This window comes from Pygocentrus nattereri, chromosome 18 (genome assembly GCF_015220715.1).
Source record: "Pygocentrus nattereri isolate fPygNat1 chromosome 18, fPygNat1.pri, whole genome shotgun sequence".
Classification (NCBI taxonomy): Eukaryota; Metazoa; Chordata; class Actinopteri; order Characiformes; family Serrasalmidae; genus Pygocentrus; species Pygocentrus nattereri.
In genome coordinates this window covers 35,509,416-35,523,627 of record NC_051228.1, presented here as the reverse complement: position 1 = coordinate 35,523,627, position 14,212 = coordinate 35,509,416, and the positions used below count along the sequence as shown (strand labels likewise).

Here is a 14,212-nt window from a genome sequence, read left to right as displayed (position 1 = left end):
GTGTTTAAAGCATAATGAATTGGAGGTGATGGGCATGCAGTCTGTAATGTCCCTTTTAGACACTGTGTCAATGATTTAAATGTTTAATATTTAAACCTTAAGCATAAGTGCATGCATAGAACTTGTAGAGAGGAGAATTCCCACTCTGCCACGTCTTCTGGGTTTCTCAAACACTAGAGGGCGCTCCCGAGCGAGTCCAAAACGAATGGCTTGACATTTGAGCTAAATTATAGTTTATAAATGGTTAAACATTGTATGCTGAATGTTGAATGTAAAAGAATGTCAAAAAAACAAATACTATAACATTTTAACACCACTGTTTTATTTTAAGAGCTTTTAAACTCGAGTTATAGGAATTTAAAATTGCACCTCATGTATGTTCATGACGTCAGTGAGCACAAACAGCCACTGAGCCGCTCCGCTTACCAACCAATCAGCAATCAGTAGCAGTAATGTTAGCGTCCTGATGCCCATAACCTGTTTGCCATAGAAAGAAGGAAACCTACAGGTATGTTTTCTCAGCTTTTTTAGTGAAATACATTCTTCTACTTTCTGAAATTAAAGAAACATTCTGGGCAAGTGATTAGAAACTGTTTTAACTTTTAACTATTCTAACGTTTTTAGCCGTTTAGCTTCATTAACTCACATTTTTTGAGGACCCACTCGCAGGCGCCCTCTAGCGCTTTGCAGTCATGGTTTTGATATAACAGGGGAAATAAGAAGTGGCCATACCTGAAGTGGCCAGGCTCCTCATAAACAGGTTTAATGAGTGCTCCTAGTCTGTTGCGCGGGTGATGTCACTCCAGCGCATCTCACAAACAGATGCTCGCACCAAGGTTTTGTGGGTAAGTTGCATTAAGTTAAATGACTGAGCAAAATATTCTGCTATTATTTACAAACCCAATTCCCAAAAAGCAGAAAGCAGCAATAAGGACATTCAAAATAATGCAGGGTTACAAACAACCCAATTTGGGTCACATCCATAGGCACAGGGTCACTATATAACAGAACACACGCTGGGCAAGAACAACACAACATGCTGGGTCATTAGTTACTCTAAAGTATAAAAGTAAGGAATAATGTTAGCCATTTAATTTAGTTACTGTGATAGTTTTGTTTGCTTGATTTTGTTTTTTTATTTCATCTTCTACTCAATAAAATCAGCGTAAAATCATGAAGGGATTGCTGTTCGTGGCTGTGGCCATGGCCAACGCTGCCGGTCAACAAGCTATCTGTTTTCTTTTAGTGGTTTAGATCAGCAACAGAGTCCAAACTGCACCTGAAGAGACGTACTGCTGCTGTTCCAATGCTTTAGTTCGATTACCTTAGTAGCCAATTAATCTGTGTGTTATCTGATCAGTTGTCTGTCTGGGAAAGTAGCTATCAGCGCCAACTAGCAGTGATGATAAGTTCGGCAGTTTACCGATTCGATCCTTTCTTTCGTTTCAAAGAATTGGACTCTGATTGGTTTTAAGAGGTTACATTGTACAGTATAGGTCTTCAGCATGTAACACTGAAGTCATCGTATAGGTGCTAAAAAAGTTTGATTCATGTGAATCAGTTAAACTGATTCAAAAGAACTGGTTTCAAAGAAAGATTTCTTGAAGAGTCAGATGCCACCACTGATGTTAGTTCTGAAGGCATTACAGTCTTTACTATTGTAGCTTTCACTCCAATAAAAGAGACACAGTCCTTGGGGCAGTCGTGGGCTGGAGGTTATGGATCCAGCCTCGTAACCGGAAGGTCGCCGGTTCGATCCCTAGAGCCGAACAGCACATGACTGAGGTGTCCTTGAGCAAGACACCTAACCCCCAACTGCTCCCCGGGCGCTGCGGATTGGGCTGCCCACTGCTCCGGGCAAGTGTGCTCACTGCCCCCTAGTGTGTGTGTGCTCACTAGTGTGTATGTGGTGGTTCACTTCACGGATGGGTTAAATGCGGAGGTGAAATTTCCCTGTTGTGGGACTAATAAGGGTCTCTTAATCTAATCTAACAGCTTTCACACAAATTGTGGTGCTTTATTATCCAGCTGTTGTTAGCCACATTATCAGATTTTTCTCTTTTTTACGAACAGCTCGTTCGGTACTCAGCTTACCTTCGACTCTCAGCTCTCCGCTGATACACATCCCCCCGGTGGTCCTAGCTTTGTCACAATAAGAGTCCTTCGCAAACTATCCCAGTAAACAAATGCTGGAGAACAAATACCCTAAAATTAGGATGCACCATTTCTTGAACATGCTACACTATGTAAAAAGTGGATCCTGTTTGTTAAAAATATAACTGAATGCAAGAATTTTCATTATGGATGTGTAAATTCATCAGAAAGTTTACTTAAAGCACCACTTTGTAGGATTTGAGGATTTGGAGACCTCTCTGGTGGAAATGTGTAATTGCATGCAATGTACATAAGAATGTAAAGAATTTTGTAGGTTGTGCCTCAGTCCCCCACAAGCGGATGAGTCTGAGTTTTGTGAGCGCATTGCAAAAGTACTTGAAGAGAACTGAATTATCTATATTGTCGTCATATCTTCAGCAGATTAATGTTGATTTTGCATTTGAGACCTACAGTTGGACCTTCTTTTTGAGCCTGTGCATGTGACATTAATATATAGAGTCGTATGGCGTGGTCCGAAACACTCCCATCCCAGTACCACTGACTTTCAAATGATTATTTCAGGCTTTACAGTGACTCACAGTGGCGCACATTCGCCATATTTTAGCATGTTCCTTTCTCATACGCAGTAAAGCTGCTTCTTTCAGTTTAACAAAAATATTACAGGGTGTTGCTTTAAGTAACGTTAGATCCCAGTTAGCAAAATTTGTCACATCCTTGGTTTGTTCTGGCCCGATATACGGCTGGGTCTTCGGCCCAAATCCGGCCCACATAGCTAAAGTGAGTAGAACTAAAGGATATGGCCCCAATCTGGCCCAACTACATTGTTGGGCCACAATATATACGGCAGAATTGTCCCACGAATGTAGACACAAGGCAAAACTATACAAAGCTCTCCAGGATCTGGCCCTGTTTAGGCCCACCTGACTAGAATTAACCCGGTTGTCAACCAACACTCACATAGGAAAGCCAGAATTGGGCCCAAACTGTCTGCTATCTGGGATGTGGCTAAACATCCCACCTCAGAAGCTAGCTAGCCAGCTAAAACTCTTTGTTAGTCCTTTGAGATGGTCGTTGGAGTATCAGGAGTTTTGGACATACAAAACAGTCATGAAAAAACATTTACGGGAGCAGAAGCTTCTCATTTACTGACCTACGTACATTACACAAGGTACAGAGAGTCGGCAGACTATGGATGAATCCTAAACTCCCTGTGTGAAATATAGTGCACTGGCTAAAGCCAGTCATATGCTGCGTCCAAATCCACATACTACCATACTAACTAGTATATCAAAACTAGTACACCACCTTTAGAAACCCATTCATTTGAATAGAATGTAAAGTATAGTAGCTTGTATGCGGAATGTGGACGCAGCCATATCTCCTGTTGTGCACTACATAGGGAGCAGGGAGCCAGTTGACTATGGATGAAGCCATATCTCCTGTTGTGCACTACATAGGGAGCAGGGAGCCAGCTGACTATGGATGAATCCTATGCTGATGTGGACGCAGCCATATCTCCTGTAGTGCACTACATAGGGAGCAGGGAGCCAGCTGACTATGGATGAATCCTAAGCTGATGTGGACGCAGCCATATCTCCTGTAGTGCACTACATAGGGAGCAGGGAGCCAGCTGACTATGGATGAATCCTATGCTGATGTGGACTCAGCCATATCTCCTGTTGTGCACTACATAGGGAGCAGGGAGCCAGCTGACTATGGATGAATCCTAAACTCCCTGTGTGAAATATAGTGCACTGGTTAAAGCCAGTCATATGCTGCGTCCAAATCCACATACTACCATACTAACTAGTATATCAAAACTAGTACGCCACCTTTAGAAACCCATTCATTTGAATAGAATGTAAAGTATAGTAGTATGCTGATGTGGACGCAGCCATGTCTCCTGTAGTGCACTACACAGGGAGCAGGGGGCATTTGAGACGCGACCGGCAGCGTCCGTGTAGTCCTGTGAGGCCCGTAGCTGCTGCACGCGTTCGGCTCCGGTGACTGTAGCCATGGCAACATTTTTTGGCGAGGTTTTATCGGTTTACTCAAGAGCGGTGGAAGAGGATGAATATGACGACTTAGAGGACGAAAACGAAGAAGACGCACAAATTCGTCGTGAAATAGAAGAGAAAAGGTAACTGGGCGGCTCGGATGTGGCTAATGTAGCCTAGCTAACCAACCAGCTAAGCTAAGCTAAGCTAGCTAGCTATTGGTTGCTCAGTCAAATTGCGGTTTTATAACTTTTATTTTTATAAAGATGATCAGCTAGTTGGCTACATGCGTGTAACGTAACGCTAAATCGTTAAACCCGTTAAGCTTTAACGTTAAAGAAAGTTTATTTAGCCAGCAGCTGTGAATGACTGTGCGAGCTTGTGCTCCGCTGACGTTAGCTTAACCGAGGTTAGCTGTTAGCTGTTAGCTGCTTTCAGTTTCACTTCATCTCTATCTCCCATTTCCAGCATCAAGGCGACCCTTTTTCTGAATAAACAAGCAAAGCTTTTCGCTTCTGTCCCACAGAGAGGTTCGTGTTAGGTGGTGTCCAGAGGTTTCAAAGTCCGTGGAGAGCAGTGAACAGCTCCAGTGTTCAGATCTGCTCATAGCAGTGGGACCCAACGCTGCAGGTAAGTCAGGTTAATTCCCTGTTACTGGAGCTCTTGTTGGCCTTTGATGCAGCTGTAACTGTAAACCAGACGTCTGTGTTCAAAACTAGGGCCACAGCTAATGATTACTTTTATTATTGGTCGGTCCTTCTTTTAAAAAATCAACTAATGTTACAACCACGTCCACTTTTAATGCTAAATAAATATGAATAATGGCACAAGGGCGCATCCAAAACATCTAAAATGTTAAAAATGCTTTCGTTCACGTAGAGAAATACATTTTCCATCAGTTGTATGTATGATTGACCACAATTTCTGGAATGAAAAAGAAAACCTTTTTACCTCATGTACTGATGTCACTGATGTTTCTTTAAGAAAATAAACGGTTAACGGCTCCAGGGCATCTTCATTTATCATTTCCTACGTTTCTTGTTTACTCAATTCATCTGCTTTTCTGTTCCGTGTTTGTGAGTTGGGCGTTTCTGCTCCTGTGACATCTGATGCATTATTGGCTGAAGGTTTCTGCATTAAACGTTACCAAGTTTATGACCGAGAGGCACTGACCGAGTCTGACCTACGTTTTTGTAATGGACTTCCAGTTCTTTTTCTCAGTGTACTGATTTTAATCTAATGTGTGTGAGGATAATTCTTAGTACTGCTGAAGCTAGAGAAATTTCATATTGGCCTCAAAGTGGAGACATGCAGGTATGTTATGCCTCCACTTAGCAGTTCCTTCTGTTTATAGAGACTGCCCAGAAGTCGTTGCATGTGGAGGACGGCAGACTGGCCTAGAAACAGCCATCCTAAAGATATTTACTCTCAGAAGTGGCATACTTAAAATCATTTATTTAAGCAATAGAACATGAGAGGGAGTGTGTTATCGTGAGAACATCATGGCTGTGATGATCTAGAGCAACCAAAGCGATTTGGTCTCCGTAGATCATCTCAGCCGTGATGTTACTGGTGATAACTCCCTCCTCGAGTGTCTCTACTGCTTTAATACAGCAGTTAAATAAATACAGTAAGAAATGAATAAACTGGCCGTGAACGCGGCGTTTAATATGTTTTAATGTTCGGTTCCTTAGGCTACGTTCACACAGCAGGTAAAAGTGGCCCAAATTTTATTTATTTATTTATTTGTTTATTTGGGTGTTCACATTATCTTTTAAATGTGATCTGTATGCGACATTAGTCTAAACAGATCAGCTCCTAAGCTGACCCGCTCGAAAAGAACGGTGCTACACGTCATCCAGAGGTAAACAATCAAGACTGCCAACGAATGCCAGTTGCTCTCGGAGGGTTCAGCTTCATCTTCACCAGCGTCACAGGAGCCATCATGAAGCTTTGGCTTTGGATTTGGGCCACTTTTACCCACTGTGTAAACACAGCCTTAGTCACTTACGATCAGCGGGAGCCCGAAAATGTGTAGGAACTCGGGTGATTTTGCTTCATTTGCACTTCATTGTCATCTTGCTTTGTATATCTTTCTTTCTCGGGTTCATCTCCGTTGACTGCTGCCATTTCTGTGTCTGCCACAAACGATTTCTGTTTACAATGCGTTGAAATGGCCATATTGCTGCCGATCATCTGTATAGAATGTATAGCAATGCATTGGAGTTAAAGCGTGTACGAACATCATATCACTGCTGTCGGAACAAAACCTCGCATCTCCAAAATTGTAACTTTACAGGAGAAGGAAAAAACACGCTTTACTTTTAATGTAAGTCAATGGAACCAGACTTTTTTCCAAGTCATTTTGGGGCATTTCTTGTGGTCCATTCACCGTAAAATTTACACAGAATGTAAAAAGCCAATAAGCATGTTTAAATTATGTCATAAATCCAGAAATGATCAAAATTGAGGTGCAAGATTTTGTTCTGGTAGAAGCTACATGCAGCTTTTTTAAGTAAACCAGTAACATAAAAAATACACATCAGCAATATTTTTAGAATCAATGTGGTCGATTTTGTTAACTGAACTTGCATCCTCAATTAGAGATCAGCCAATCACAAACTGTCGCAGAAAGTCTTGTTCCACAGTCCATTTGAATAGCCACGCTAACGTGCAGCCTAATAATCCGACTAATAGCTACGTCCATGTGAACATCTCAGTCTGAGTAGTCTAATCCAATTGAGGCCGTTTGGAATAGAGTTTCTAACCGATTGAATGAGGTGGGTATCTGTTAAGCCAACAGTTTGGATTGGATTACTCACAGTATGCATGTAAACGAAGATTTTCCATCAGGTTGATGAATAGAGTGAGCAAATAAACACCTCAGTCCAAATCTGTATTCAGAATGTATTAAATATTGGCAAAGATCTTTGCATGTAAACATAGCCAGTGTTGCTTTTCTGTAAACTAATACAGCATCTGTCTCATCTTTGTCTCTCTGGAGTAAGGTTTCATCTCTGCGTATGTACTGAGGCCTGAAGACTGGACACAGGTGGGATGGGTGTCTCTGTGGAATGAAAGAAGCCGTGGATCCAGTCGACCAGACACAGCTCCTCAGCCTGGAGAGCCGGGCTGTGTCATCTACCGACAGGACAGCTGTCCGTCTGTGAGTACGCTGACATACAATGTCTGTGTCCACCTCACATTTGCACCCATGTCTTTTGCCTGTATATTACACCCTCTAAACCTGAAACATCTCACCTTTAGGCTACGGTTGAAGTAGGTACAAATTGTCTTAATGTGATCCGATGTCCTCAGAGCTGTGTGGACACACACATCTGATCTTTTCAAATCCGACCTGAGCCACTTACATATGTGGTCCTAGATCGGATACGTATGCAATTAGTGGCCATGCGGCCTTAATGTGACACTCAGGTCGGAATTCATGTGCTTTTTTTCCACACAGCGTCATCATTCAGCGTTACCATGGCAGCAGTGCCAAACAGAAGTTAAAGCCTGTAAACGGTGGAAAAGCAGCTCATCTCACCTTTTTCTCCTTCGTCTGGCTCTAATAATGAAGCTGAGAGCTGATCAGAGTTAATGATCTTCTCAGCGAAGCTCGTTAGTTTGTGCTGATGATGCAGTGATTCAGTCACGTGACGTTACTGAGTAGGAGGAGCTCATGAGGGTCAGTTCAGGCCGGTTCATCACATTAATGACCGATTTGAATCTCTTACCTAAACAAGTTTGTCCTGTCAGAGAGACCGGATTTGAGCAATGAGGCCTGGCATGTGAACATAGCCATTGCAAGGGTCTCCTCAAAAAATAAGCTTACTGAGTACTACTTGCTGTTTGTTACAGGTTCTTGTTTGCCAGTCTACATGTTACATTGCTGAAGACCAGCTGTTCCAGTGGGCTGAAAAGGTAAGCTAGGGAAAACTTTAGAATGAATAGAGAATTCATTCTTTTTCCTGTTTTTAAATAATTAGTCTGACCTACGTTTTTGTAATGGACTTTCAGTTCTTTTTCTCAGTGTAATGATTTTAATCTAATGTGTGCGAGGATAATTCTTAGTACTGCTGAAGCTAGAGAAATTTCATATTGGCCTCAAAGTGGAGACATGCAGGTATGTTATGCCTCCACTTAGCAGTTCCTTCTGTTTATAGAGACTGCCCAGAAGTCGTTGCATGTGGAGGACGGCAGACTGGCCTAGAAACAGCCATCCTAAAGATATTTACTCTCAGAAGTGGCATACTTAATTTCATTCATAGTTTTGTACATGCAATTATATGTTTGACATGCAAGTGTCACACATTACCCCTGCTTCAGTTACAGTGCTGTGAAAAATGATTTCCTGATTTCTGATCCTCAAATTTGTTTATAAGACAAGGACAAAATAAGGAAACACTTCCTATAACTAAAGATCAGTTTTTCATTTCGCTTTGGACAAATTTTAGCCCATTCTTCTTTGCAGAATTGGAATACTTAATTATTGAATTAAGTATTGTTTGCAATATATTGTGCTCCACTTGAATTTCATATTTTATTGTATTGCACTGTGTATTGTAGTTTACTGTATTGTATTGCATTATATGGCACAGTTCTGTGCTCAACTCTGTTCCTTTTCTCTTGCGGTATCTACAGTGACTGTTTCTAGCAGTATCTGAGCTCAGGACCGTCTTTCTCTCTAACCATTTGGTAAATAGCAAAGATACTTTAGACAGACAAAGCATTTCTGGATAAGAGCGTCTGCTAAATAATGTAAATTAATCACTGAACAACAAAACTGCCTGTTTAAGGTTTCGCCACAGCGTCTCAGTGAGGTTTAAATAAGTACTTTGACTGTCACTCCTAAACCTTAATTTTGTTTATTTTGAGTCAATAGTGGACTTTCTCTTATGCTTTGGATTGTTGTCTTGCTGCATAACCCAGCTGTGCAACCAGCCAATAGACGTGACGCAAACGTAATGTAAAGCTCAAACTTCATACCGCGTTTTTTTTTTTTAAGCATTGTGCCACTTTACCTAAAAATATAAAGTTACGTCATCTAGAAGCCGAAGAATATAGAAATCCTTTGGTTTGGTTTCAGCACCGCTCCAACAGTGCTTGGCTGCATCTCGCGACATTGATTGTCTGATCTCACGCATGCGCAGACCTGAGAAATTCGATAGAAATCAGAGTACGAGTTTACATGCACTGAGAAATCTGATTACTGAGCTGAAATCCGGCTCTCTTTTATCGGATTTCTACATCAGAGTATGCCATTTGAATAACCGCATAACTGTAGAAATCTGATTATGATTGGATTATTGAGTGCATGTAAACGCACAAATTTTTCTGCAGGATTTCATGGTAGAGAGCAGAATTCATATCTCCGTTATTAATGACAAGTTAACCAGCCCTGAAAGCACAAAAGCATCTCCACACCATCACAATACCACCACGATGTTTGACCGTTGGTGTGATGTGTTCTACAATAAGAACCATGCTAACTTTATGCCAGATGTTATGGGACCCCTGCAGTTCCTTAGATGTTCCTCTGGGTTCATTTGTGACATTGTGGATGAGTTGTCAATGTGCTCTTAGAGGAATTCCAGGCCCCTCCTGGAAAGATTGGCCATGGTTCAACATTTTTCAAGTTTTCAACATTTAGAGATAATGGCTCTTGCTCTTTTAGAGTTTCTTTTCAGCATGGCATAGTGTGCATGTCGCCACCTTTTGGTCTTGTTCATATTGCTGGAAAGATTCTATTTAAGTGATTGATCCCAATTATTAACTACTTGGTTTGCTGGTTGAGTAACTCAGCGGTACCTGAGGCGGTTTTTCATACAGGGCTGGCATGCGCTTACATTAACAGTAAAAATCCCAAATGGTGAAAAAGTTTATTAATTGTGATTTAACATCAATGGTCTTCAAATGTTTAATATAAGTTAAGTGATACTTTTTTAATCCCACAAACGGGAAATTCCACCTCCACATTTAACCCATCCGTGAAGCGAAACACCACATACACACTAGTGAATACACACACACTAGGGGGCAGTGAGCACACTTGCCAGGAGCGGTGGGCAGCCCTATCCATGGCGCCCAGGGAGCAATAATATGACATGCTCCATGACTGATTTTACAGCCTCTAAGACCAAAGGCAGCCTACGATGTTCAGTGTCAGAAACGTTGGTCCAGAATGTTGCAGTATAAGGGGTGTTACTGGAGCCTATCCCAGCGGTCAACAGGCAGAAGTCAGAATACACCCTGGACAGGTCGCCAGTCCATCGCAGGGCAGACAGACAGACAGACAGACAGACAGACAGACAGACAATCACTCTCACACTCACACCCAGGGGCAATTTAACATGTCCAATTGGCCTGAGTGCATGTCTTTAGACTCTGGGAGGAGACCGGAGAACCCGGAGGAAACCCACGCAGACACAGGGAGAACATGCAAACTCCACACTGAGAGGACCCTGGTTACCCGGCCGGGGAACCGAGCCCAGGCCCTCCTTGCTGTGAGGCAACAGCGCTACCCACCACACCCATGCCGCCCTAGGTCTGAAACAATGAAATCACAAATAAGCGAAATAGAAGGAATCAGAATGGGACAAATACTTTTCAGGCACTGTAGGCTGTTTTGTTTTTTAATTATGGTGATAATAATCGTCAGATATTGGCATCACAGAAGGGTACAGCATGAACAAAAGCCTTTTACCAAAACCTGAGTGTTTTGCTGTGCTGTGAGCATCCTGACCAACCCAAGATGTCCTTTAGATGTTTGGATTTGAGTCAAGGTGTCTATGTGGTCTAACAAATTTATAACTCTGCAGACCAGTCTTCATCCATGTTCTGTCAAGGATTTGCCATTATGTTCTTAACGTATCATAAAGTATATCACCTTAGCAGCATGCAGCTGTGTAAATGGAGCAGGTCTGTCTTTGTTCCTTCACCACCCAGCACTGGTCTCTGTACTGCAGGTATTGGGCAGCATGCAGAGGAGAAGTTTGAGTGTGACAGTGCTGTCTGATGCCCCTCTGACTGAGTATAAAACTCCAGACTACCTGAGCGGAGGTGATGCTCCATTCCTGCGTGCACTGAAAACCAGCACTTACGCAAGCACCCTGCCCTGCCCTCTGCTGGAGCAGCCCAACATCATCACTGGCCTACCAGCTGCAGGTACAACACACTTCAATAGCCTAGTGGCTCATTCTCATTGTGCTCACTTTTCAAGATAAAGGAACACTCCAGCAATCTGTCTGCTCAGAGTATTGTTCAACAGACAATGGACAATAATTCTTACGTGTTTCCTAAAAGAACAAAGTAAGATTGGCTTTAAAGCCACTTATAATCAAGACATTGGGCAGTAGCTGGAATGTTCCTCAGTTTAATGTTTGGAATGTGTGAATGTGTAACACAAACTTGAAACTACAGTCTCTACACTATTAACAATATAAGTCATAGGATGAGACAGACGTGAGAGAAAATCTTAACAAAGCTGATCTTATTAAGTTTCATCCAAATTTGACACAGCAGAGTCAAGTACAATTCCAGTTGCATTTGATTTCCATAAGATCTGGTGTGCTTCTGTGCTCAGACAGGAGACGAGAACTCCACTCGTACCATTGTGCTGGTAACATGTAACCACACAGTCCTCTGTCTGGAGTTACTGACAAGTTTGTGAATGAAAAAAAAATTGGTGATTACCGATTGAATCGTGCAACTACCAATTGGCTAATATTATAAATGTGTTTCAAGTCCAAAGGGTTTCTTTGGCTTGTATTTTGCTGGATTGGAATTACAGACTACAGACGATCATATGGTTTCACAATTCGCTCCACTACAAAGCTCAGAGAATAACCAAAGCTCCTGTGTTTGTTCTGGTGTCCCCCAGTGCTCAGCCACTGTCAGGTTCAGCGCATCCCAGCTGTGCTCTTCCAGTGCTTCACTGATGTGATCCACCCAGACTCGGTTACCATGGAAACATATAAACCAATCCTGTCATGTCTCGGCACATCAGTGAAGGTGAGGGTTTGTGTGTTTATTTCGTGTGCATGTTCTTTATGTTGTTCTCCGCTTGTGTTTATGTTCAGTACTACTGATGTGAATTCCAGCCTCTTTCTTTGGCTCTGCTCACCGGTAAGAGTCGGCTCTCTATTCCCAAATGGCTCTTCATTCAGTAGATGTGGAAAGCCTTCCCAGGACAGCGTAGGCTATTGTAGCCACAGAGAGGGGGCAACTCCCAGTGCCCAATGTAATAATGGCCATAGTTTTTAAATGGGATGATCAGCAACCTTCTATGATCTTGTGTCCACATACTTTTGGATGTATAGTATATGGCTGGACTGAGGAGGAGAAGAGCGTTGTTTATTTTTTTACTTAAATTTCTTTAATTAATTTTTTTTTTTAAATAAATGCTGCCCATTTTTAGCTCTCACAGAGAGTGATGTTCAGATATAAGCTACAGCCTTCCTAAATGGAAAGTGCTCAAATATATTTAAATGCAGATAATTGGGATCTCATGTAATAGACAACATGGGAAAGTATTATTATTATTATTATTATTATTATTATTATTATTATTATTGTTGTTGTTGTTGTTGTTGTTGTTGTTGTTGTTTATTATTATTATTATTGGTGTTGTTGTTTATTATTATTATTATTGGTGGTGTTGTTTATCATTATTATTATTGGTGGTGGTGTTGTTGTTTATTATTATTATAATTATTGGTGTTGTTGTTGTTTATTATTATTATTATTATTGGTGGTGGTGTTTATCATTATTATTATTTTTAAAAAAATATTATTGGTGGTGCTGTTGATTATGATGATTATTATTATTATGATTATTATTATTATTATTATTATTATTATTATTATTATTATTATTATTATAGCTCTAGTGCCGCAGCAGTGTTTCTGTTGCTGAATGTTGCCATTGGTCACGTTCCACTATAAGGCAACATGTAAACGTAGTACATTATTTTTTAACAGTGTTTTGTTTTGTTAATTATAAAACTATTTAATCTAATATAAAAACTGCAGGACCGGTTACACCAACAAGTCTGGATGAATTTTGATCAGTGTTACGCTGTATGTGATAACAGCATTTAGCCTCCTGTCAAAGGCAGAAGATCTAAATATTTGTCGTGTCTACATTTACCAAAACCACTTGCTTCTAGAGTCTCAACGTTTATGCAAAAGAGAAAAGTTCAGTAACAGACACATTAATAAACGACTCAGCATTTACTGCTCATTCTCAGAACAGTCATGATTCTCTCTCTTCTGCTGTAGCTGGAGACCTGCCCGAGTGTGGAAATGCTGCAGAAGTTAACCAGAATTCATGATGCCCAAAGCAACCTGTACACATAGAGGTAGCATCATAGCAAATCTGAATCTACCTTTTGTATTGTAATATATATTTTATGGCTATTAAACACGTACTGTTGTATTTGACAGTAATTTGAATCTGGGCCTTTTTTTTGTGGTCAGTTATTTTTCCAGACAGCAGGTGGCGCTAATTGTCAAGACTTGATTTCTATTTCTGTGTTGTTTCAGTCAAATGAAACTCTCTATGCATGTAGTTCTTGGGGCTGGTTTTCTGGAAGCAGATGACGTCACTCTGTAGTCCCTCAGAATTTCTGTAGAACTAGCTTAACCTCTTCAACTCGAGACCACAGGTGGTTCCAAAACGCACTTCCATGAGAGCTGGAACTGTCTACTTTCCAGATGGGTGATGTAATTTTAAACCCTTCTAATTTTTTCTTCCTGCTGAAAGTCGAGCCATTTTTCCACAAATCTGGGCTATAAACCATAAACAGATGGCGTCTCTTCAGTGATCTGCTCTGTAAAAATGATTTTTATAAAATAACACAAAGCATCTGAGATTTTTGGCTTTCAGCAGTAAATTGTAAGCATATCGCAATAAGTTTATAATCCTGAAACACATTTTCTGTTAATTTGATGGGAGCTTTTACAAAAAATAAAAATGTACATTTATTTCATGCAGTTACTGAAAATGTTGCCTTACAATTTGGTCACGTAGATTCAGCTGGACAAACCAAACTACACTATATTGCCAAAAGTTTTCACTCCCCCATCCAAATCACTGA

General features: G+C 41.0%; 1 protein-coding gene across 1 annotated transcript; it reads left to right on the top strand.

Annotated features, from left to right (window-relative positions):
* Positions 1-4,054: 4,054 nt before the first annotated feature.
* On the top strand, positions 4,055-13,572 carry psmg1 (proteasome (prosome, macropain) assembly chaperone 1). Its single transcript, XM_017691393.2, has 7 exons — positions 4,055-4,255; positions 4,639-4,742; positions 7,121-7,278; positions 7,974-8,036; positions 11,081-11,279; positions 11,995-12,125; positions 13,395-13,572. The coding sequence occupies exons 1-7, from the start codon at positions 4,131-4,133 to the stop codon at positions 13,470-13,472; spliced, it is 858 nt and encodes a 285-aa protein (XP_017546882.2). The 5' UTR covers positions 4,055-4,130; the 3' UTR covers positions 13,473-13,572.
* The last annotated feature ends 640 nt before the right edge of the window (positions 13,573-14,212 follow it).